This window comes from Ambystoma mexicanum, chromosome 1p (assembly GCF_040938575.1).
Source record: "Ambystoma mexicanum isolate Mex_15411 chromosome 1p, UKY_AmexF1_1, whole genome shotgun sequence".
Lineage (NCBI taxonomy): Eukaryota > Metazoa > Chordata > Amphibia > Caudata > Ambystomatidae > Ambystoma > Ambystoma mexicanum.
This window is the reverse complement of record NC_090921.1, coordinates 1299287000-1299314127: the sequence shown is the minus strand read 5'-3', so window position 1 is coordinate 1299314127 and position 27128 is coordinate 1299287000. Positions and strand designations below refer to the sequence as shown.

The following is a 27128-nucleotide window of genomic DNA, read 5'->3' as shown; positions in this document are numbered from 1 at the left end:
TAAATGTAATCCTTGCATCCACTGGGAGCCAATGGAGGGATTTCAGAGCTGGAGAGATACGATCCCAGGGCTTGAGGCCAAGGACAAGTCTCGCAGTCCGGTTCTGGATTAGTTGTAAAGGGCAGAGAGTGGAGGCAGGTAGATTGAGAAAGAGGCTGTTACAGTAATCCAACCTAGAGAGAATCAGAGCTTGGGAGACAGTGAGCTTTTGAGGGAAGGAGAGGAAAAGAAGAGTTCCTCTAAGGAGGTGCAGTAAGAAGTTTGACTTTTTAGAGATGTCAGAGATGTGTGCAGAGAACGAAAGTGTGGAGTCAAAAGATGACCCCAAGGTTCTTAGCTTCGCAGGTAGGGGCAGGAGGAGGGCCAAGGGAGTGAGGTGAAAGGATGTAGAGGGTGTACCAATGAGGAGGATCTCAGTCTTGTTGGCATTTAAACAAAGATCATTGGCGGTACACCAATTTTGAATGGTGATAAGACAGTCAGAGATGAGGGAAGGAGAGGAGGTGGCGGAAGGAAGCCTGAAAATAAGTTGGGTGTCATCAGCATAGCACGGGTAATTTGAGCAGAAAATGGAAATGCAGTAGGCGAGAGTTGCCAGGTATTGGTTGAAAAGCCAGGGCGAGAGGTTAGACCCCTGGTGAACACCACAGATAAGGAAGGCGATGGAAGATAGGAAGGACTGAAGTTGTACCCGGGAGGGTCGATCAGAGATAAAAGAGGTCAGTCAGGCCAGAGCCTGATCAGTGGCTAGGTTGTCACAGAGACGATTGAGCAGGGTGGTATGGTTGACCGTGTCGAAAGCAGAGGAAAGATCAAGTAGGATGAGGATAAAGGGAATGTTAAGAGTCAAGGTTGGAGAGAAGGTCTTCACGGATGTTCAGCAGAGCAATTTCCGTACTTCAGGCAGCTCTAAAGCCGGACTGGTGGTCACAGAGAAAGCCAACAGAGTCAGAATGAAGATTAAGCTGAGAGATGGCAAGCTTTTCCAGGAGCTTACCCAAAAAGGGAGTAATGGAAATTGGGCGATAGTTAGCCGGACAAGAAGGATCAGCTGTGGGTTTCTTGAGGAGAGGATGCACAAGGGAGTGCTTCAGAGGGGAGGGGAAAGATCCAGAAGCAAAGGAGCGGTTGCAGAAATCGGCAAGGGCCGGAGCAAAGATATTGATATGGTCCTTAATGGTTTTAGAGGAACAGGGATGGACCTGTTTTGATGAGGCTTTCATAGATCGGACTTATCTAGCGACCTCATCAGGGGAGAAAAGAGGAAAGGCAGAGAAAGGGGGGGGTAGCTGAGGGTGGGTCAACAAGCAGAGAAGGAGGGGGAGAGGAGGAGAGTGTGGACAAGATGTCCTGGGTTTTAGAGATAAAGTGTGAGGCAAGGTTGTTGCAAAGAGCCTGAGAGGCGAGAGGAGACTCGGCAAGGATTCAGTGAGGGATCCATAAGATACTTCACACCACAAAGAACACACATCCCATACACATGAAGTACTATTAGACAAGGATAATAGGAGGGCTATAATACATTTGGGGTGAGGGGCTTGAAGTTTGCAATAGCTGAAGTCTAAAAGTAGAGTTTGAATAAGTGATCCTATACGCAAAGGGCCATCAAGGAGCACTAAATTGTACAGGACGTTAACAGAAAAAAAAATACGGTTGGCTGCAAAATTAGATGGGTAGCAGAGCATGCGTTTACTTCCTTAAAGAACCACTCATTTGTAGCCCCGCCCAGACAATGCAACTGCTCACCAACGATCTGTGTTATAATACACAAAAGCATAGCAATTGTAGAGGCTAGGGTACAGTGCACTGCCTACTGTTGGCTCAATATACAATTGTCAAAATGAATGAGCAGGGAAGACGGCTGCTCCAAGCTATGCATACTTGAAGAAGCAAAATGCTGGAGTTCAACATTGTATGATATGATAATATATGATAGGTTAACCAGAGGTTTCGAAGCACAGACCTGGGGTATCGAACCGGTGTTGCTCTGTGTCGTCTTGCTTCCAAGGCCAGCACATTGCCCCTGAGCTATCCTCCCGAGACGTGGATAACTTGTCTGCCCCCAACCCAGGAGGTGTTGGGTGCATTGTGGCTGCAACAGCCAGACATACTACGAGCATTAGGCTCCAATGCAACTGCCCTTCCTCCCAAGTCTCTCACTCATGTCTGCCTTGTCAGGAACATAGAAAAAGAACATCTCAAAAGTCTGTTCACACTGGAATGTCCGTACCACTTCATCAGATTTCTTAAATTCTCTCCAAAGCGCAGATTTTCCAATGGAAGCTCAGCAAGCCTCCATTTTGGGTCCTCATTCCCACAATGAGCTTATACTCATCGTTTCAGTGTTTGCTGATGAAGCCATTGAACTTGCAACAGGAGCTACGATTGTTACTTTCTGCATCACTCGGGATCTAACAGGTGCCACTGAGATTGCTGCTAGTGACTGTGTTCAGCAATCCCTTGCCCACTACTGATCATCCAAACCCCGGTGTGAGCTTTGGGCTTTCCCAGATGCATGCCCCACCATCAAAAGGACATTAAGCGACTGTGCTACAGCCAATATGTTCATTTTTTTGGACTCCTCAAAAAACGGCTCTCCCTCAACACCAGAAATTGGGCCACAAGCCCTTCGAAACTCTTGGGTTTAAGCTTAAAAACTCTGAATATACATACATCACTAGAAAATGATTTTTCCAATTATCAAAAAAAACAACAAGACATTTACAAAATCTAAATAATTGTGTGCAAGCCTGGAGCATGAAGCCAAAAACTTCACCCAGCAAATTGCAGTGTGGACAATAGCGGGTACAATGTGGAGTATTTTAACAGACTATCATGATTTACGATCTTTATTGTACCACACCAGTTCTAGGCCACATGGAGTTTTCTTGTAAAAGCAAGCCTCAGTGACTGCTCCTCTGTGATCTCTTCTTAAAGAAAGAGAAAAAGGTGGATCCCCAGGCAGGCACACTCCTTGGTTCTCAGTACACATTGTGAGGAATTTATGGTGACAACAGTAAAGACAGACACAGTTCAAGGGTTTTTATTAAACTGTATGCAGGTTGGAAAAACGCCTAATCTCAACCTAAATCTAAGATGGGAGCAAGACTCGACCATCAAATGAAAATAAGAAAGTCCTAGTGGTGTTGTGTCAAAATAAGAAAGGACTATAATAAGAAATAGACTGCCAAACCTTGAAACTAATACAAAAAGGGTGTGGGATAATTCTCAAGAAAAGAAAGAAGTGTTCTCAAATATGTCAGAATCCGGAAGCATGGGTCTCCCTTCCCCACGTTTTGAGCACGGGGTAAGGTGGGATCTTGGAGCACAGTACAGTCTCTGGCTTCTCCAGCACGAAACAACAGTTCTAATGGCAGCTCTCAGGACCGTTGATGGCTAAGTCTCGTTTTCTTGAAAGTATCTCGCCTTTGAGGACCTGGCGTATTCAACTAACAAAACAAATACACTGTCTCTTTGGGGAAGGGAAAGGGCCGTCAGGTGTGGGTGTGTGCATGGTTCTGATCAATTGCCCGACTTTGCCTGACCTTTGTGTTGGGGAAATGTCAGGTGAAAGGTGCTGGCGTTAGTCCGTTCTCTGGTATGTCGCTTGATATGATATTTTATTTATATCGCGCGCATACAGAAGTGTTTTAGAGTGCGATAAAGGCATGGGGGGGGGGAACAGGGAAGAACAAAACCACAATCTGTGTGAATGTGTTTGTCGGAAAAGGAGGGGAGGCAGTGGTGTTGAATGTCCTACGTGGTAGGATGGGGAAAAGGTGTTTAAGGAAGGGGGATACAGCGTCTCACCCATTGGTGCCCCACTCCCTGAGGACCTTCCATCCAGGTGATCCTCCCTCACTGGTCCAACCCCAGGAATCGGGTCCTATAGCGATGGGTATATCCTGGCCACCTGGATGAAAGATCCTACTGTAGAGAGGATTTTCCTGATTTGGAAGAAACAAAAAGCTAATCTGTATTTTGAGCAACGAAGTGCTGCTTACTCAGAAGAAGCCTTGCACCGTTTCTCCATGCTTGCAGCTTCTCTTCCACACAGCAACTTTTACCACTTCAGTTTTTAAATCTGTGGAACTGTTTTAGTTATTCATTTTGTAGTTTTAGGGTGACCCAAGGACCCATTATTCAGTGGATAAGTGTTCAATTAAATCAGGAGGGCACATCAGACTATTGTACAATTCACCCTGCAACAAAATCCCCCTTATATATTTGAAGAGTGGCCTTCTGTATTTTCAGATCATGCTAGACAATGTATTTACCATCATTCACACATGATCGGTACGTAGAATCTGAGTGTACCCATAGACAATGAAACAGGCAATTTAAGACAGGGCTCAAAATGTGCACTGTCACTGGCAAGTGGAGTAAGACTTTGTGTGCTTTGTGTATTTGGAGAACAGAGGGGGGCAAGTGATTATTTATGCATGCTAGTAGCTTGGAACATGACATTTTTACCCCAGCATATGATATATGTAACAGTAGACAAGATTAAAGAAAATTTATTTTATCATGTTTTTGAGCAAAAAACGATCTTTCTCCCTTTACTCCCTTTTCTTCTGAGTGATTGCTGGTAGGATTAAGCGTCTTCAACCAGTAGGAGAGCGCTACGTTTTTATTGTAGTGGTATATAAAAATGGTATAGTGCATTTGCAAGATATGGTTTGGACTGCACTTCTGAAATCAGAATAGCACAGAATGAACTTAAGATTTGAGCCCAGGTTTTCAGGGTACAAGGCGAGTAACAAATCGATAACAGCAGGTGTACAGAATATGTCCCAACCAGGTGTGGGGAGGTCTCAAGACAATGAGCCTGTGGGTAGGGGATGGTGAGAAAATGCAGAATACCTCTGAAGAGGTGCAGCTGATAGTGGGACTTTTTGGACATGTCCGAGATGTGAGAAGAGAAATGACCCCCAGATTTTTGGCCTCACTAGTGGATGAGGGAGCAGGGCCAAGGGTGGTCGACCAGAGTGAAAGTGGGAAAACGTGAGCAGGGATCCCAATGAGAACGAGCTCCGTCTTACTGAGAATTAAGGCAGAGATCATTAGCAGCACACCAGGACGGAATTGCAGACAGATAGTCCGGGATGAGTGAGGAGGAAGAGGCAGAGGGTAGCCTGAAAGAAAGCTGTGGGTCATCCGCATAACACTGAAACTTGGGAGGTGGAGGCAGAGATCATGTGGGCCAAAAGGGCCATGTAGACATTGAAGAACCAGGCAGATAGATTTGATGCCCGAGGAACAGCACAATTAGAGAGGGTGATAGCTAAGAGAAAGGAACAGAGTTCTACCTGGGAAGGACGGTCAAAGAGAAAGGATACTAGCCACGCCAGGGCTTGATCAGCGATGCCCAGGGTCTCCCCGAGATGGGATATTGGGATGTTGTGGTTTACCGTATCGAAAGCCGAGGAGAGGTCAAGAAAAAAAGAGGACAGAGGGAGAGCTACAGTCAAGGTTTCAGAGCAGGCCATCACTGGTGTTCAGAAGAGCAGTTTCTGTGCCTCTGGATGCTCTAAAGCCAGACCGATGGTCATGGAGACAACCAACAGATTCAGTGTGAAGGGTACGCTGAAAGATAGCCAACTTCTCTGGAAAGAGTCGGTCAGTAGTAATATCGAACCCCTGTCGGACCAGAAGCTTCTCCTCAGAGACATGTGCAATCAGTATTGATATTATCCATTAAAGGGCACTCTGAACATTTGATTTTTATGATGGGCAAATGAAAAACATTTGAAATGGAAGTTAACTAAATCAAAGGGAAGCAATTTATTCAAATTCAAACCACTTTATTTGAGGAGTGAAGCCAACATTAGGATCCAAATTGTACATGCTTACTAGAGGGAGCCTAGCCAGCCATCTAAGTCCTAAGCCGGAGAAAATGCACACAAGCATCTCTTAATCTAAACTCTTACAACCTCCTACACATTGACCACGGTCACCGATGGTGTTCCAACCACAACGTGCATTGAGGCCCTGCAAATGGGGAATGAGTGCTATATAAATAACGAATACAATACATTTCCGAAGACAATAACTTGCCACTTTAGCTCATCTCCTCTGTCTAGTTGGGTTCTAGATCATTTGGGACACTAAAGCACCAACGATGTGTCATTGTCAAAAAACATGTCTAAAATCGTTTCTCATCTGGTGGTAACAGCCGGACGGCTAGGAATAATTTATCAAAAGGTCCATGATAAACGAAGAAAAGAAATATGTAAACATCCACTTAAAATATGCAGAAATTAGTTAAGTACATGAAGTAGTAAAGTGTATTAATGTAATATTAATGTAATATTAATTCAATTGTTAAACGTGATCAGTTTATACAAAAACACGTATTACTTCAAATGCAAAAATAAAAAAGTGTATGAATTGATGCTCATTATACCATGGGAAAAAGGAGAAATCAAACATTATTTTGTCAGGCCTCGCAATCCGAGACCCTTCATTAAACTGACAGCTGAGGCAACCAAGTGCAACAAAGGCACTCACAGGAATTGCTCTGGGCAACACTCCATAGCATCATTTTTCAGCCTAACATGCCGTTAGACAGGAAAATACCATATGCATATCGGGATAGTTCCCACCTCAATTGCTAAGTCACATTCCTTCTGCAGAAGACCACAATCAACCCCAGTCATATTTCAGCCTAACTGGGTATGTTAAGTAAGGAGTAGCTTTGGATCCTTCAACATTGACAATACCACAATCACCGCCCCGGCGGGTGCCAAAACACTTTGCATATACCTAGATTCCGCCCTTTCTATGACATGGCAAGTCAACGCATCTCCTCATCAGCTGCACTTACGACCAAGATTAAAAAATGCCGTCAAACCATACCTCTCCTACAAAAACTGCTTCTCCATAGCCAGAGCAACCATTGGAGCCAAGTTGGACTATTGCAACGTCCTGTTTCTAAGCACATCATCCAAAAACATGAACAAACTACAAATCACCAAAAGCAACGTCCTCAGAGCAGCTCTAAGCATTCCCGAAAGAGAGCACATCTCCCAGGCTAGAGGGGGCACCCACTGGCTCCCAGTTAAAGAGCGTATTCTCTTGAAAACCTTCTCGATCACAAACACATGCCTCTCACACACAGCTCCTCCCTACTTATCAGAAACAATTCACTGTGCCACATCAAACAGACCCAAGCGGGCCCAGCACTGCAATCACTTTCAAAAGATCCAAAGCAGGAGGCACTAGTTTCTCCTTCCTTGCACCCAAGAACTGGAATGCGTTACCGCCTTCCCTTAGGAAAGAGACCTCCCCCCTCACATGCTTCCGCAGAGCGCTCAAAACCAAGATCTTTAACTAACCCTGCCCTGAGCACAGTCAGCCTCCCTATCAACTGTTGAACCTAAGATTGTATTAACATTGCCTATTAAACTACCGCCTGACTGTACACTTATTACCATGTAATTGTGATTACTGACCAACTGTACCAATGCCTAACTGTTTATCATATCGCTGTACCATAGGTCCTAAGCATGCCATCTGTAACAGCACTACGATGCCCCAGGGCCGTCTGTGCACTAAAATTTATAAATTCAAATAAATAAAATAGCTTTGGACTCTAGGCACAGCAGGCTCGGTATCCACATCTGGGCATAACTGCAACCATGATACACAGTGGCACGCTTAGGATTCTGCTATAAATGATCATATTATTCCTTCAAAAAGCCATTTGAGGGCAAAACATCTGCTTTAAGTTACAAGAGTGTTCAAAAATGAAATCACAATTGCATAAATGAAGTGCAGCTTTTTTTACTGCAGTGTATTATTGTATAGGATATAACCGTTGTCAACGTCTTGCTTTCAATTTCAATAATTACTTTCTTCTTTGGAAAGACATCCCTTTCATCCCATACAAAGTTTCTGTGCCAGAAACATGCGAATGGAACACTGGATATATTTGTAACGCTTGTAATATTGTACAGAATTAAGGATTTACACCACTATCAAGACTAGCTAGTCATAGGAAACAAAAAACCCCAAAAAGGTGTTTAACAAGTAATCATGCCCAACAATCCCACTGGGATTGAGGTGACATTTGCAAACCAATTAGTGTTCGGCTTAATGGTTTATCAGGTCACCCATATTTCTTGATGGCACTGAAGTGCCATAGCATGCTTATGGATTCCGCGCAAGTGACAACTGTTGCAGTGTCTGCATGGTATCGATTTCCAACTCTGATTATCTACCTGCCAGGGCAGGTCTTTGCAATTGAATTGATATTTTATTTCTATCACGCTCATACACAAGTGTTTCAGAGCGCGACAAGGCAAGGGAGGGGAAGAAGGGAGAGCAAAACAACAATCTTACTAGGCCCAGTGGCATTGAGAACGCGCACTGCATGGGAGAGGGCGAGGGGAAAAGTGCAAGGAAGGGGGGAGAAGTGAAAAGTGCAGAGCTAAAGGAGAACAGAATAAATAATAAAAGCAACAAAAGTGGTAGTGCAGCCAGCAAATGGCAAGTGATGAGTTTAAGGCAGCAGATAGGGTAGGTCAGATAATTGCAGAAAGGAAAAAAGGGGGGGCTGTATGGGTACAGATACAGACCCCAGTGCTAGGGGTGGCCTGGAGGCAGTGCGGGAGGGGGGCAAGGTGAGCAGGAATCTGGGCCTGGAGGACAGAGAGTGGCCTGGTGCACAGTGCCAAGAGAGGCCAGATCAGCAGGGGAGAGCGAAGGCAGACGCAAAGAGGAAGGTCTTGAGATGCTCCCTGACCCGGAGATGGTTCTCAAGTTTTAGAGTGGCAGTGAGGCTGTTCCACAGGGAGGCCCCAGTCGAAGACAGATCTACCCCCAGCCCGTTTCTTTGAAAAATGACTGACCCTGAGGGAGTTAGAGGTTGCCAATAAACGTGCAAGCTAAAGAAATACTTTAATTCATTATTTGAAAACTAGCGATAGCAGGAGAAATCCCCATCATCATCGCCCATAACAACAACCGCAAACTAAATAAATGAATTGTCGCATTGAAAGCAGCTTTGTGAAATGTACAGGGGTTGACGTACCAGAGCAGTTGTAGCCATTCAACACCCCATCAAGGATGTCCCGGGTAGTATGCTGGAACACTTCTTGCTGCCGGGAATCTTCCCCAAACACATGGTCGAACATGAACTTCAGATCCTTGCACTTGCGCTTCGGTGCATCGTGGTTGCGCAGCCCCACAAAGACACTGTTTGGATCAGATTCCTCAGGGTCGAACACTAACATGCTGCGATCAACCACCTGCACCACAGTCTGCTGGTTACCCTCCTGCTCACGCTGGTTTGGTGGTCGGACCCGTACCACCACAGTGACATTGCCCTCCGAGACACTGCCCTCCTCCGGAGCCACCATGCCCGGTCCACACAGACGCTTGATGTCTGAAAAAGAAAGATCGAGAATTACTTCCCAGAACATAAGGGTACCAAACTTCTACTAATGTGACACTGTGTGCATTTCGATACAACTATGTTAAAGACCTTTTAACATCATTAAAAGACCTTTTAACATCTGCAACCAAACGTCTTCAAATGAACACTTCTGAGCACAACTGCATTGTTTAAATAGGACAAAAATCAGTACTTCTTACCAGGACAATTCTGTTGATGTGTACACGGGTGGTGCCAGCGCTAGCGTTGTTGTACTTATTGGGACAGCCCTAGCATCTCTTAACCTTGCTACTTATTTAAAAGGAACTGTAATATCAAGCTGCTAGACTTTGCATATCGCAAAAAGAAATCAGCATTTCTCAGCAGGATAATAAGTTAATAAGTTCAGCAGTACATGAAATTGCACCTCTGTTGTTACTAACTCACACAACATACAGAATGTATTGCTTTTTCTTGATGTAAAACCAATGGCTCAGCTCTTGTTGTTGACCTTTTCTGACATTGGTTGGTGGGCAAGTTTAAATCCTTAAAGAAATGGAGCGTGAACATAGTCAGCTTCTCCAAGGAACTCTACAAGAAACTGTTAGACACACCCTCACTTCTGGGTACAACCCCTACACCAGTAGTTCCAGACAAAAATCCAACTTCTAACGACGTTGATATACTTATTCAAAAGAAATAAAAATTAAACAGAACGGAATCACACGGCCAGCTCATGTACAAGTTATCTGAAGGCCGGAGTGATCTCAGAAGGACTCCCAAGTAAAGAACATTTCAAGAGTTTTCTTGGACAATCCAAGATTTATGACTCAATTTAGTGGCGTAGGTAACAAGTGCTCACGCGACTGGGTCATCCTTGTAATAGAAAAAGCTGAAGAAGAAACAAAGACACAGAAGGAAGAACTAGATGCACTTGAAGAAAAAAATTCAAAAAGATTGCATCATACTGGACATCAATACACAATTGGAGAAGAGATCACCAAATTCCGCCAGTTTACAATATATAGAAAACTTTGGAAACTCAAGAATTATATCAAAAACTATTAAAAGAGTAGACTTTTCCATTTGGTCCCAGGATTTTATAATCAATTGAATCAAAATCCTACCACCAGACAACCCACAGCATTTCCCTAAGAAATTCGTCACCTTCTCGAACAGCTCCAATAGTAGCGATTCAGACTCAACCAGTTACGAACCTTCTACATCCAAACAAGGACAAGCCCAGCAGTTTTTTCAAGGGAGGGGACAACGAGGCAGGCCCCGATACCAAGGACCACACGCAATGTGGACAGGACAGTGGATCCCGCCACCACCACAGACGTGGAGATACCAATTTACAACCTCAGCAGCCATATTCTCTCAAGCGACAAAAATCAGCATTCTCAGCAAAGGACTACATTTTATTCCTAATACCAACGCGGATAGATTTGACACTGAAGTCGAACTAAGAACATTTTCTCAGGACTATCAGGCTCAGATATTTCTTTAGAGAAGCTCCTGAAAGAGAACCGCCTAAACCCACTGGTTTGAGACCACCCTCGACATTCACACCTCCGTCGTCCATGGTCTGCCCTGAAATCTTAGCGTTTGAAAACCGCCTCCTTTCAGAAATGCACATGTTCTCCGGGCGCCTCAGATACCCTGACAATCTAAACAGGAAAGACTTGGTCTTAAATCTCTCGAAAGTGACCACAATTTCCTCATCAAACTGGCTGACAAGGAGGTGGCATAGTCCTCTGGAGTCGAACAGTATACGACAGTGAGGTGAACAAACAGCATTTAGATACCACAGCAACCACACCCCCAGACTCCTCTCAGAAATCGAGAGTTTGATGCCCCATGCCTGGCAAGAAGGCTGGGTGGATGACGACGAAAAGGCATTCCTGATTAATAAAACACCACATTTTAACAGCCTTCTATTTATTGCCCAAAATACACAAGAACATCCTAGTTCCACCAGGAAGACCAACAGTCGCCGGGATAGGTTCTATCCTAAAACCATTATCAGTGTACGTCGACCACTTCTTATGCCCCTTCATCAGTAAAATGCCCTCGTAGATACAGGACACTACCTCGATGATAAAAAATGCTCAGTCACCTCACCATTGCACAGGTAGATCTTCTGGTAACGCTCGATGTAGAATCCCTCTAGACTAGTATCCCCAACTAGAGTGCATCAATGTATTAAAAACTTATCTAGACCAGAGAAGCGATACTGAACCTCCAACTGCATTTCTTCTTGAGTGCACCAGGCTTGCATTGATGGAGAAGTTCTTAATCTACAAGGAAACATTCTACCTACAGTGTCACAGAACCAGTATGGGGGCCACGTTTGCTCCCGACGTGGCCAACCTGTTTATTGACACTTTTGAAAAACAATCCATCTATCACGATAACATATTCAAAAACAATGTGCAGTGCTGGTACAGATACGTAGACGATGTCTTTATATGGAACGGAAACAACTCTACATGAGTTCCTAGGTTGTTTGAATATACAGAATGTGTCTATCAAATTCACTATTTAGCATGAGAAAACAAGTATACTTTTTCTAGATCTAGAAAATCTACAAAACTACCAACAATACTTTAGGGACCACTCTATACAGGAAGCCAACTTCCAAAAACACTCCCCTGGCTTTCACCAGCTTCCACCCTGCAGGGCTTAAAGAAAACCTGCCCTATGGGCAATTTCTTAGACTCAGACGCAACTGCACGACATTGACCGACTATGAGATCAAGAGTGCAGAACTGTCAAGCCATCTGAAAGAACGAAGATAGCCAGTTATAGGTAGAGCACGGAAGAGAGCAAAACACGTAAACAGAGACTCCAGTTTATCACCAACGGTAAGAGACCAGACCATGGACAAAATCACATGCATTACCACTTTTACACCTCTCAGTAACTCTCTAAGAAAGGTAATACTACGACGCTGGGATACTCTCCAAACGGAATCATTCAAACCAGTCAAACCGCGATTCGCTTTTAAATGCAAACAGAAATCTGAAAGATCGCCGAGTGCATACCTACGAGGAAACTCGACATCCCCAAAATACTCAAGCCATCTTGTGGAACTTACAAGGACACTACAAATGCGGTACCTGTTCCGTCTGCTGCCTCACAAAAAAAACATGCAAGACATAGACCTTAAAGGCAAAACTTGGACTTTCAACACCTTCACCAACTGCAAAACAAAATGGTCGGTGTATGCAGTCAAATGCCGTTGTGGCCTGCTATACGTAGAGAAATGCAAACGTGAAATAAGGCAACGCATATGTGAGCATAAATCCTGCATCAAAAACCAAATAGAAGACAAGCCCATGGTAGCACATTTCAAAGCGATGAAACATGGTCACCAAGATCTATTTTGGTTTATACTACTGACAGCAAAAAAATCCTTTCCGCAGCGGTGACCGCGAACTAATGTTAAGTAAACTTGAGCAAAAAAGGATATACCGTCTTGACTCCGTTAAGAAAGGACTGAATGTTTCTATCGAATTGAATTTGTTTTTCAACTAAAAAAATCCTTCTTTCTAAATATCACTCTATTTTAGTAGCTACACCGTAACATTAACACTGTCTGCCCTCTTGTACACGGGTACATCTTGTACTCATTTCATCTCTCCATGCTGCTGACCATTTGTCTCAGCTGTTTTATCGATGCATACATTGGCCTGCTATTTATGCTTTATCTATACTCTGTTTTTCTCACATTTACAACTTGCATTGTGATTGTATGTAGCATAATAATGTTTTTCACCAAGTTGACTGCACCATGTCTCTCCATCCGAATGGCACGCTGCTGACCCAGGCTCAGATCGCTGTGTCTAGCAATGTCAATATATATAAATATATGCATCAACTTTATTACTTATTTCCTGCGATTGTATACAGCAAAATATTGTCCTTTGCCATTGTGTCAACTGAAATGATTTTTTACCATCGAGTCACCAGCCAAATGACATATCTTTGACCTTTGTACAGATCTTTGTTCATGAATATTAATAGATGCATCAACACTACTTTTTGTGAAGCGAACAGCTCATAGGTGTTTTCTGTATTAATTTCCCCATAGATTGACAGACGCACACAGTTGCAGTTCTAATAGATCAGACTCATTTAATCTAGACTCGATAAGGTTTAATAGTCTTTGGCCACCACGCCTACCAGCAGCAATTCATACGCTACCAGTCACATTTGTGGCAGCACATACAGCATTTAATAGACACCAGCGACACAGCTCATAATGTGCCCGCCGCTTAATAAAGTTAAGCCCGTTCTCAATAGAAACATTGCTACCTTTCGCGCATGCCCGCGTACGGAGACATCGATTCCTTGGGACATGCAGCAAAGCATACACCTCATAAACCGCTTTTATTTTACAGACTAACTAACGCTAGTCTGTGCAGCAATCCTCATTGCCACGGCTCACAATGCTCCGTGGCCCCCCCCCCTGGCCAATTTGATGTCAGGATGCATATTTTTGCACAGCAGCATGCCGTATAGTTATCAGACGCATCACTATGGTTTCCACCTTTAATCACAGTCTATGCACGTCCGCTCTAGCATTTTTGGCCGCACAGATGCCGCTTGTCCCCAACATGGGTAATTGTGACTTTATGGCATAATGTAACAATGTGGACTCGTCATCAGCACACCTGAGCCAGTAGGTAAGTTATATGGGTTTATTAGTTCATAAATACAGCAGGAAAGCACCGGCACATCCTAGTCAACCAGCTCTCTATCTCCAACTGTCCCCCATGGAACACTATTCAGATGACAACACCCTGAACACACTGAGCACAGTGACCTCACCACATTCCACTGACATCACCACTGCAGGGAAGACACAGGAGGGGGGACACTCATTACAACACAGAACTCCTCCATCCCATCTGATTCCAGAACACACGTTCGCGGGTAACTTGGCTGCACCCCTTCAGGCACCAGCTTTACCATCCACCCTAGCTCGAGCACCCGACTGAGCACTTGTGCGTCTCTCAAGAGAGTGGGGTCATAATACAGACCCCTTTGTCCCCTCTCTCAACCAAAATAGATTCCTAACAGCTAACCCCCTGCTGTTTTCTATTCCACTGCAGTATCGATTGTAAACCAACGCAGGATTTACCTCTACACCGCGTTTTGGACCACAGACAGCCATTCCCCTACTTTGGATCCATTATGCTGCTAAAACAGGTATGCCAAGCCAGATTCTTTTGCTACTTGTGCATACTCGAAACATACAATATTAAACAAGGCTTTAATTCAGCCTCTGGTTTTTTCAGACACCTTCCACGTCCTTATGAAAATGGCCAATTCCTGCTTGGATGCAAGACAGCATTCAACCATATGTTCTCAAGAAGCAACCTCAGTACTCTAGGTAGGCTACCTTGTCCTCAACCTACTTGTCAGGGTCTTGATCACATTTTAAATATACTTAATTTTTAACCTTTTAGATGAACAGAGCAATCCATTGCATCAGCTGTCCAGGTCTACAACATTTCTTATTGTCTTGACAACAGTTTGGAACAGATAACTGTTACATCCCAGTCATAATTACCATCCGAACCAGAATCACTTACTAGCTGTGTCAACAGTAATTACGTACTGTTAATAAGTTCAGCAGTACAAGAAATTACACCTCTGTTACTAACTCACACAACGTACAGAATTGATTGCCTTTTCTTTATGTAAAACCAATGGATCAGCTCTTGTTGACCTTTTTGAACATGATTTTTCTATTATGATTAAACTTTGTTTTATCTTGTACTTACTTCTTTGTGATCTACTGGTTAGTATACTTTAATCTAGCCTTCTGTAGTCGGTTTGCACCTCCAGTGCATCTATGAAAGGGGTAGCCTTTTGACTCTGCTCTTTGCTCTCTTAGCAGGATCCAGACATGCTAAATGGTCATGGCTAACAATTCTCTTGAGGATTGCTATAGGTGAACATAGCACTCTTTGGTCTGGCATTGCCAGGCCACATATTGAGCTCTTTCTTAGCGCACGGCATGGTGAAAGCAAGCGTCCCCAACCAGCACGATCCTCCCCGCAATGAGAGACAATGAAGGACTCTCCCAAAATGGGAATAAGGCCAAGACAGAGTGCGGGTGAGCGTAAATGGGAGTTTATCAATCAGAATTGGGCATGCAAAGAACTCTGCAAACTCCGAGAGCGCTCTGCCTGACAATAGCAAAGACAGGCGTATATATATCTACAAAAAACGTCATCAAAACCTACATACTATAGGGGGCACAAGTTCATTGGGATTGGGTGGCGACGACTAACTATAGGTGCTGCTGCGGTGTGGTTGGTCTTGGCTGGAGGACGTCACTGGTCACCCTCGTGGGTTGGGCTGGGCCTGGCAGGTCGGCTTGAGTTCATCCGGGCGGTGTTGGTGTGCCAAGGCGGCTTGTGGCAGAGACGAATGCCTTTCCTGACTTACTTGCCCTCAGCCATGCACATGCAGTCATTCAGTCATTTACAGTTCTATTCTCTTTAGTAAATCTTTCAATAGGTTAATGCAACACAGGAGGAATGCACCTTGTGAGGGGTCTGGAGATAATATATCGAGGCCTGGTTACTCGTGATCTGTTGACCGGGACCGTAGGTCGAGGGGCTAAGCTTCGGGGACTGGGGTGGGTGGTACAAGTCATTCTGTCTTGTTAGAAGTAGTTATGGATGTTTCGCTGTGTGTTGTCAAAGTGTTGGGTGTCCCGATTGCACAGGGCCATAAGTCTGAGACAGTCCGGTGGGTTGTGGGGTTTACGAAGGGGTGCTTGAGTTTAAACTAAGGTTTACTGCTGTGCTGTAAATAATGCAGGTGGCTGGCCGCGGCCTTGGGTGCTGCAGTGGGGTTACAAGTCTTTGAAGCGGCTCCAGTCGGGGCGGGGGAGGCGTGATAACGCAGAGCGGGGCTCCGTTCTCATGTCTTGGCAGCCTTCTGAGGGAGGGAGGGGGATACATCGAGACCTTGTACGCTTTCACAAAGGTATCTCCCTCGTGTGTTGCCGAATATAGGAAAAGACATCGCAAACATTTGAATACTTTCTATGATACTTATTTAAAGTCACTTCAAAACATGCATTTAACCTTTGCTGGGTGCGTTTCGATTATACCCAGTCCGAGCATCATATTTGTACATTATATTCTAGCAGCTACAGTGTTTTAGTTACATGCATATACATTCGCAGTAAATGAGGTAGTAGTTGGGTCGGTGGAGTACATAGAAAACGACCCGCCACTGTACGTGACGGAGGTGGCATATGAGGGGCTCAGACATTCACACATGATAAGTGCACTCTCGCACATTCTTTACATGAGTTCATAGTATAGTTGCATCCGCTTTCTCGTGTACTCTAGCAGCATTAGCTTTAGTTATGGCGCGAAACCATGTGAGGTGGGCTGCCTAGTGATACACGCAACGAACAGATCCCTGGAGCGTTCCTTTATCATTGGCATCCACCAGTGATGGTGCGAGCTCGCCGTAGCTTATATTATGGGAGCATACTCTCTCATTCTAATACATTCTACAGGCATTTGTATTTTGTGGAAGAAAGAAATAAGGCAAGAGGTCTTGACACTAATATATACATATATATATATAAAGACTGTCTGCCATCAGAGGACCATTTTACTGTTCTTCCCATTGTTCAGGCCTGCTGGCCGGGTCAGGCTGATAGTGATGGTACACTGCGGGAGGTGAACTGCTACAATGTTAGCGTATTGCGCTAGCTCATGTCCGTCTTGTTCGTGGGAACGTGCTCGCAGCGGATCTGCCAGGGTGCTGCGGCAACAGGGATGTTCTCCAAGGGTGGGGGCCGCGCTACAGTGCGCTGAGCTCACACCATCTTTACCAGGCAAAGAATGGTTTCTGGGCCTAGCTAAATTTGTGTTGTAATCAATACATGTGGGCATTCGATACGTGTGGGCAATGTCTCCAGTGGGTGAGCCCTCCACCACCTGGGCCCGGGTGGCATGAGGGAACGCCCAATGGGCCATAGCCCTCACCTGGGGAAGAAACGCAGGCGAGAGGGGTCTCCTGGACCAGTCCTCCCCTACATTTCCCCCCTTTCGTTACTTAAGTAACGAATTCTTTAAATCCTCTATCCTCCTACATTCTGCTTCGTCCATCACCGCCTCATCCCATGCAGGAGTTCCTTTGATAGGCATCCATGCTCTGCACACCCCCCTTAAACTCTCACCTCTCCTGGCGTATTCATCTGGAGTACACGTAAGATATATGCACCCACCATCTCCTTCCAAATCTACCCATACTTCCTCGTACCATTCTAGTATGCGGGGCTCTTTGATGGTGGTGTGCCAAAGCTTATCTACAATATCCTTGTCGTGGTACATGGGCACCAGTTGGTACCTGGGTGTGTTGTCTACCCCTGTTTGCACTTGTGCTTCTTGCATCGTTTTTATTGTACCGTGTGAGTTGCCCATTGTCACCATCATCATTGCACCATTTGGTACTGCGTTGGCACAGACTCGAAGACCCACTTGGCATAGGCAGAAAATTAAAAGGAGGAACACCACAGCTGGCATCAAAAATTTCATCGTTGTTCCAAGCCATGAGGGGACCCAGGAGAAGAGGGTATCGAACCATGTACTTTCTTCTGCTCCGCCTTCCATCTTCATTTTTTCTCCTAGGTTGTGGACTGCTTCGATCACATGGGACAGGGAGCCGTTCTCTGCGTCTTCAGAAGGTACGAAAGTGCAGCAGGCACTTCCTATTTTTCGGCAAACACCGCCGTCCATCGCCGTCAACAGGTCCAGGACATACCTGTTTTGCATGGTCATCAGTCGCAAGGCTCTTAGCTCGACCTTTATTATGTTAAAACCTTCTTCAGTGTCGTTTGCCAGCTGAATTAATTCCCAACGGGTTATCTGGAGCCATTTTGCGTTAGCCCTTGCTTGGACACTTGATACGAGCGAGGCAAAAAATGTTTCTGCTGAGCTGAATAATCGATATTTGTCTGGGATCTGAGCCAATAGTTCTGATGATGCCTTCGATATATAGTTTGATGCTCGTCTGTTACGGGTCAGCACCTCTCCCTTGCTTCCAGAAGACAGGACATAGATTTGTGACTCTGAAGTTGGTTGGGCCACACTCTGCTGCATGCGCTCCTGTGTCCTTTGGCTCCCCTCGATGTGGCTTTCTGGTATCACCATTAGAGCTGAGTGCAGTGTGGCCATTGAGTAGCTGCCACTCCACGACGGGGGGAGGTGTAGGTATGCCTGGTTGCCACATACCCAATACGTGTCCATGAGGGCCGCTGTCCCTTTTCTTAGGTCTGGGATAGTAGGGTTTTGTTGCACTTCTTGTTCGTCCCCATGGACGTTCTCCCCTCTCCTTTGAAACATAGTTCATAGTCTATTTCACTCTGCAACTTGAAAGGCTTTTCGATGGGCGTAACCCAGGTTAGTTTTGAAATGTGTTCTCTCCATACGGGTGTGCATGTTTCTTCTATCCATTGCAATTTCTCCGGTGCCACACCCCTCAGTGCTTCAGCTTTACACATTACTTCTTCGTTCTTCCACTTGTTATCAGAAAAAAGTGTCCCTTCGATTGCAAAAAATGGTTCTTTCAGACACACAACCCCTGACGGTTTTGGGTAGCACGTTTTCTCGTTCTGCAGCATTTGAAAAGTCACTTCGTGTGCCTGGAAGGTGTTCTTAATTCTGCACAACGTGAGATGAAGGAGACATTGGGCATCTATAATCGGCAACTCTTTGGGTAACAGTACCTTGGGTGTACCTGATGCGTGAGGGATGAGGGAGCAAACATAACAGCTCTCGTTTGTTGTTTGTTTAGCTGTGGCACTCATGTCTGCATACCACTTATTTGTTTGGTGGCGGTGTCGTGGGTCTTCCATCTTATCTAGACCTAGCCCATAGTACTCATCATATTTCTTCCTCCCTGCTTCCCTCTTCCGTCTATTGTTCTTATTCCTCATATACTTCCCGGTTCTCTGGGCAAGGGACAACCTAGACCCCCCTTTCTCATTCCCGCCCCCCTTCACCCAGTCATCATATAGTATTTCATGTGTTTCTCTCATTCTTTGATTCTCTATGGCCGTGGGGGCAGGTTGGCTGGTGGGGGTATTATACAACCAGGATATGGCAGAGGGGTTTCGGTCGTTTAAGCTGTGAGCATTGTAATTAGACATCTCAGGTGGGGACAGTGTGTTGTTTTGTTTTTCACCCTTTGGCCCTCCATCGTGTGAGATGACAACACTGGATGACGTAGTATAGTAGCCCCACACAAGTTTAGTTCCGTCCCATATCAAAAAATCACCTTCCCTTGTAGTTGCATTGACACTTGCAGTTGTATTGGTCCCAGTAGTTGTGTTGCTCCCTCCCCCCTCGTTCATCTCGATAGAGATGAACGCTATCAACCAGTATGTAACCAGAGCAAATAACAATGTAAAAAACAATATAATGCACGCAGATAGTCCACATTCATACGAATATATACATTTCACAGTTAACCATTCTCTAATTCTAGTAAATCTATCCGTTGCAGGCCGCCCGTTAGATGCCATGGAAGCTCCTGTTTTAAGATATAAAAGTGCATTGAGTGCATACATGTAAACATTTTTGTTGGCACCATCAGTGCCAATATACATATGACGGGGAATGGAAGCGGGTGGGGATACGGGGAGGGGTATTCACAGACAAGGGTGTATACAAGCTCATAGTTTGGCATTTTATTCAAAATATATATATATATTCACACTCAACAAGATGAAAGTTAAAACAAAATTTTCCCTTTTTTTTTTTTTTTGCATCTTTATCAGTTGTGCATTTCTTAAAATTCAATACCAGCACATACACGCAAGTTCATATTCAGTCATTCTGTTCAGTCGCAGCGTTTGCTGTTGTCTGTGCCTCCCCATCTACCTCCTCTTGTACGTTGCTATATGCCTTCCGTACATCGGTCAAGTGCACCCAGTACCTCAACCCTTTGACCTTTACCGCTGTAGGCGTGCAAAATATTACTTCATATGGGCCATGGAATCGTGGTGCATTCCACCGACGCACAAAACTTCTGACATATATCCAGTCGCCGGCATTAGCTGTAGTTGTTGCCCTGGCTCCGTGTCAGCGCCTGTTGCGTTTCCCTCTTCTCTAGTGAAGGGTGGGGACAATTGCTTTGCTATCACGCGCGCTGCCCTTGTTAGTTTCTTTAAATAGTCTGTGAACTCATCTCCCAATATCGCGGCGCTTCTGTGAGCGTCTGAGTGTTCGCGCAGTGGTGAATGTGCTGTGTTCATCCGTCTCCCAGTCACGATCTCGTGCGGGGACAAATGGTGGTCTTTGCTTGGCTGGTTTCGTAACTCGAATAGCGCAAGCGGTAGGCAGTAAATCCAATTCTTTTTTAATGAAAAGCATAGTTTTGATAACCTGCCCTTCAACAGTCCGTTCATCTTTTCCACTACGCCGTTACTTTGAGGATGATAAATTGAGCATAATTTGTGTTTTATTCCCAACAATGTAGTCACTTCCTTAAAAAGCTCATTCACAAAATGAGTGCCATTGTCTGAGCGGATCACGTCACAAATTCCCCAGCGCGGGAATACTTCCCTTACTAGGAACTTGGCGGCGCTCTTGGCATCGGGGCGCGTGCAGGGTCCTGCTTCCACCCACCTTGAAAATGGGCACACGACCACGATCATGTACCGTGCGCCATTACACCTTTCCCCCATGTCTGCGTAATCTATGTGTAGTTCCTTGAATGGGCCAATGGGTTTAGGGATTGTTCCCCGGAGAGTGCGTAATGTCATCCCTGAATTGTATATTTGGCATGTTGTACATTCCATTGCCAATCGAGACACATGCTCCTGGAGACAGGGCACGAACCATTCTTCCTGTATTTCTGCTGCGATGTGTTGTTTGGTGTTATGTGCAGGGAAGTGTAGCTGTTGAAATGCAATCTCTAGTAGCTGAATTGGCATTACCACCTTCCCCGAGTTATTTTGCCTCCACAGCAGGTCTGTTCCTGACTTGCTGCACCCTTGCTTTGTCCACAATAGTTTTTCCTCTTCACTGGCTCCTTCTTGTAATTCTATTAGTTGTGGTACGGGCATCATATTATATCCTTCTGCGGGCTCGTTATTTCTCTTGTTCTTAATCATGTACTCACCTGTGTCATTTTTCTGAAAATAGGAAGCCTCCTTGGCGGCAGCGTCCGCTGCCGCGTTCCCTAAAGACACAACATCTGTGTTGGACGTATGTGCTTGGCACTTTACTATTGCTACTGCAGTGGGGTTTTGCAGGGCCTCAATTAACTCTTAACAATTCTGCATGCTGTACAGGTGTTCCATCTGCCCTCCTAAAGCCCCTCCGCCCCCATCTCGCTAGGCCTCCATGTACTGTCGTTGTCATGTAAGCTGAGTCTGTGTATATCGTCACTGCACAACCCTTTGCTGCATGTAGTGCTTCTATTAGCGCAATCAGTTCTGCTGCCTGCGCGGAGTAATGTGATGGGAGGCGGTATTGTACCAGTGTTTCATACTCACCGTCTTCTAACCTCACCACTGCCATGCCAACGTGTTTTTCTCCCGTGTCCGCGTCAATTGATGCGGACCCATCCACAAAGTACACTTCCCCTTCGCTTAGAGCGTTCTCACACACCACTGTCTCCTCCCCGCTTCCTCCTGTGTAGGTTGCGCAATCGTGGTTCTGCATGTCTTCGAGCGTGCACGCTTCTGTAATGAATGTGGCAGGGTTCACTGTCTTGCATCTCACTATATGGATGTTGGCACTGGACAGTATAATCTCGTAGGCGGTCGCCCGCTGTGTGGTCAGTGTGCTTTTTGATCTCTCGAGTATTGCAAATAATGAATGTTCCACAAACAATGTCACAGAGCAGCCCATTACTATTGTGGCACTTTTCTCAATCGCGAACGCGGCTGCAGCGAGTGATTGCTCGCACGCGAAATGGCCCTGCATCACGGCATCTAAAGTGCCACTATAGTAAGCCAATGGCTTGTGTCCTAAGGATGTTTCTTGTGTCAGGACTGCTGTCATCAGTGTTTCCTTGCAGTGTGAGAATGGGTAAAACTCGCGTCCATAATCAGGGTTTGCGAGTACTGGGGCGCTTGAAATCAACTCCTTTAGTGTTTGGAAGGAGGAACTCATCTCTTCCGTCCATTCCACCTTCCTGTTCTCCTGTTGGGCCACCTTTAGTGCTTGTAATAAGGGCCTGGTGTATGCTGCATAATCTAATATCCATGCTCGGCAGTAATTGCACATTCCCAAAAATTTCTGCATGTCTTTTACTGTTGTGGGTTCTTGTACTGATCTTATGACTTCTACCCTGTCTGGTATTATTCTTTTCCCATCTCTTGAAATCAGCTGTCCTAGGTACAGGACCTCTGTCAGACAGTATTGTAGCTTTCCCTTGTCCACTTTGTACCCCTTGTTGGCCAGCAAAGTCAATAATGTTATTGAATCTGTTCTGCATGTCTCTTCGTTTCGTGCGCAGACTAGTAAATCATCTACGTACTGAATAATGGTGCTCTCAACTGATAGGTTTCCTAAGTCTTCATGTAATACGCGATTGAAGATGCTCGGGCTCTCGCAGTAACCCTGTGGTAATCTGCAATTCTCATACCTTTTACCCCCCAGTGTGAAGGCGGTGAGGTATCTACTCTCTTCAGCCAGGGGTATAGAGAAAAATGCGTTTTTCAAATCCACTACTGTGAAATGTGATGCCTCTTTCGGGATGCTGCATAGTATTGATGCGGGGTTCGGGACTAGAGGGAACTCCTTCTGAATTACATCATTGAGGGGGCGTAAGTCCTGTATCATCCTCCAAGACCCCCCTTTTGCTTTTTTGATCGGATAAATACACGTGTTACATGGGGAGTTTGAAGGCACTATTATCCCTTGTGCTAGTAGGGCATTTATTGTCTCTTTTATCCCTTCTTCAGCTTCACGAGACAGAGGATACTGTTTAACTCGTGGTAAAATTGCTCCTTGCTTTAACTTTATTACCACAGGCTGTACTCCATGCAACAGTCCCACATCATGGGGGCCTGTTGTCCATAAGTTGTTTGGTACGAGCCTCATGTCGTCATCAAAAAACGACGGCGGTGCTCCTACCACTGTCATCAATTGGACGGGAGTCTCCCTTGCTTGTATTAAAATATCACAGGGCATCGCTATTTCCATCACTATTTCACCATCCCCTTCTGAGTCTGAAAAGAGATCCTCATCTGTTACCTCTCGCAGGGCGATGTTGGCGTTTGTGCATAGCACTGTGCGCCACTCACACCCTTCCTCGTCCACTCCGATCACAGCTATTCTTTTTGCTGACACTTGCACAGCGTGCAAATCTAACGATACCACTGATCCTGGTGCTGTGTTGGGGCATACTATGGGGCGGAAGAGGAACTCCGCCGGGATCCTCCAGTCCATGCTTCTCAGCTCGGGAATTATGAGGGCCAGAGTCTTCAGCCCTTTGATAAACATTTCCTCATTTTGCGGCAGTCCTCGTATTTCCTGCGTGGTTGTGTAGGCTTGTACTACCAACATTGCACGCAAGGGGCATATCCCGGGTGTGGAACACACTATCCCTCTCTCGGTAAATGATATGGTCATGTTGAGTTTACTCAGGAGATCCCTCCCTAGCAAGTTAATTGGGGAATGTTCGTAATACAACAAGGGTGCCTTCACAGTCTTACCCCCCACTGTTACATCCAAAGCTTCTGTGTAAGGAACTTCAACTACAGCCCCAGAGAACCCCTGCGTCTCTAACGTCCTGTTAGATAACGGGAATCGGCCCTCTCTGATACATGATTTCTCCGCTCCCGAATCAACCATGAATATAAACTGCTTGTCTCCTATCTGCGCCCCTACCAATGGTTCCTCTGCTGCATTGTAGGTGGCGGATAGAACTGGACACGCAAGTGTTCTCTGTGGGCTGTCCTATGCGGGGTATCTCGTCGCCCCTCCCTCATTAAAGACATTTCCGGAAACTACCGACATGCCGCTGTAAGGTGCTGGCGCGGGGGCCCCGTTTGCTGTTGTCGCGAAAGGGTTACCTGGCGTGTATTGCATACTGTCATTGTTTTGGGGGTGGTTCTGTGTCCTATACTGGTGTCCTTGTTGCTGGCCCGTGGTACCCTGGCCGGGGTTTCTTAGTTGTTGCTGTCCCATTGGGAGACCATATGGGCTTCCCGGGTGCGGATGACCATAAGTCTCCCCCTCCTGGAACCCAGTGTTTTGTCTACTTCTGCACTCCCTGGAGTAATGACCCCATCGTCCACAGTTCCAGCAACTCCCTTGGGGGCCCCTGGGACCCTGCCATCCATTTCCTCCCTCCCATTCCCCCATACCCCTGTCCGCCTCCTCTCCGGCCCCTGTACCCACCTCGTCCCCCTCGAGGGGTCCACTCTTGCCACTGCAGGCTTCCACCTTGCTCCTGCTCAGTCCACTGCCGCTGTGCTGGTCCTGCCCAATTAGTTGCCACCCTTCCTTGGAGCGCTATCAGCCCCTCCTCCTCCTCATCATCTCCCTCTCTGCTGTGTAGGAGCGCGGCTACTGCTGCTGCAACCTTCACTAACTTTGACTGTACTAACTTCGCCTCGTCTGCCAATCTTTTCTGCGCCACCTCCTTCTCCCTCTCCTTTATTCTTTTACAATGGTGTACTATTATGCTCTGAATTTCTGGCCATCCCTTTGCTTCAATACCTGCTATCTTGTCAAGCGCCTTCTGCACTTCCTTTGGGAGCCCTCTCTTTATAATAAAATAAAATAAAGACGTCGATTGATACCAGGGCGTGCCCGTTTCTGCTCTCCACATCTCTTGGACCCGAAAAATATAATCCATAGCCTCTTCCCCGTCATTCATGGTACACTGCATCACTGACTGCAAGTCCGGTGTGTCTGGGAATGTTTCGCGTAAGGCACCCCACACCCTGGCACGCACCGTGTTAAAGGATGCCCCATCATGGCGGTCACAGTCTAACGTTACTCCCGGGAAACCGGCCTTAACCCATACCCTTTCAGCCTGGTCACCTACTGCTGATACTAGTAGACTTTTTACATCTCCTATGGCTAGGGGTACCCCGGCAGTATGTTTCTCAAAGGCATATATCCACTTACTTGCCCCTCCTGACAACGGGGGCAATAGCTTTAATAAATTGGCTTTATCCATCTGTGCCCATGGGATATAGTTAGGCCTCCCTCCTCCCCTGTGTATCAACGGGAGCTGTAGCCTTCCTTTTGTCGTTTCGTCCGGACCCGTTTGAGCCGTTGATGTCCCCAGTGGTGCCATTTTTCCCACTCTGTTCCTTAGTCGCCCCGTCCATTCATCATCCAGAGTTCTCAGTGAACACGTACCTTCCTCCCCCTCGCTTCCCCCTCCTATCGCCATACTCAACCTGTCGCTTTCTTCTACCTCGTCTCTTATATCACACAGCAACTCTTCTCTAATTCCCCCCCGCCTTTCTTCGCTTGCAGCATCTCCCTCTCCGGGCCCTACTTCTATTATTCGCGTTGGTTCTTCCTCAATTCTGAACAAAATCTCGCCCTTTTTCCACCCCTCTTCGGGCTTTCTATTTTCACCTAGCGCTTTGGACATACGTCCTGATCTAGTTGCGTCTAGTGCCGTTCGTTCGCATATGTCTTTTATCCTCGAGAGCTCATCCTTTGCTATCGTCAGTCTTGATTCTAAATCATCTGTGAGTTTCTCTATATCTACCCTTTGTGCGCCTGCCTGGGCTCGCTCCCTCGTGCTTTCGTATGGCGGAGGTGCCGTGGGCCGGAGGGGTGTGGTACCTCTCGGGGGAGGTATGTAAGTGGGATCACTGTACCCCTCTGCGGGCACAGGCTTCTTTATTATCGGGTACAAACTTATTACTTCTACTGGTGGCGCTACACTTGAGCCTTCTTTGACATCTTTTTGTATTAGCAGTGGATTGTCTGTGGTGGACGGGAGATCAGGATTTAGTGCTGGTGTCTTAGGCGGTGGTATCTCTTCAAATAACCTCCAGAGATCTAATATTTCCCTCCTATTTTGCAGCTGCTTTCCTTTGTATTTTAGATAAATGCATGTGGCCACTGTATCCAGGACACTTATCAAACGACCCTCCCTCGGGCCAAATCTGAGGTAACCCCTCCCCCTTTAGCTCGGTCACCCATTGGTCGTGATATTTTTTAATCCGCTCCACGTATCCCGGGAGATTCTTACAAATATGTGATAAGGGTGTTTCAGCCCCCATCTCTGTGCCCTCCTAGTGCTGATGTGCCTAGTGTGTTTGCAACTACAATGTGAATGTAGTATCAATATTATTCTTTATATTTTACTTCACATTCAATGTTGAGTCCCTTTGGGCTCTCCCCCTCGCTGACTGCACAATACAAAACTGGCCGTACACAATTTCTGTTATGTTCTTTTTGAGGGGCACATACAAAAGCCACCCATTCTTTGGTTTGACAATATCAGACTGGAAATCAAAAAAGATACTCACTCACTCCACTATATTGGCGTTATCTGAAGAGAGAAAAAACTTTTATCCGACCACACTTATCATGACCACTTAACTATTATGCACTTATAATCGTTCACACATTCACAACGTCAAAATCTCTTCTAGCACATACGAGGTGCACACACCTCTTGGCACCATTCAAGCTGCCCTCCCTTTCCTCCCTAGCCGGCTGTCCCTAATCGCCTTATTTGAGTATCTAGATGCCCATATATATATATAGATATT

At 45.8% G+C, this 27128-nt stretch overlaps 1 protein-coding gene across 2 annotated transcripts in view; it reads right to left on the bottom strand.

Moving 5' to 3' along the window:
* LOC138453200 (kinesin-like protein KIF18B) overlaps nt 1-27128 on the bottom strand; it is a 430482-nt gene that overhangs the window by 382364 nt on the left and 20990 nt on the right. For both annotated transcript variants that reach the window (XM_069605828.1, XM_069605836.1), the window contains exon 2: nt 9035-9388. In XM_069605828.1, coding sequence (XP_069461929.1) covers nt 9035-9388 — 354 coding nt within the window. The remainder of the gene's footprint in view (nt 1-9034; nt 9389-27128) is intronic.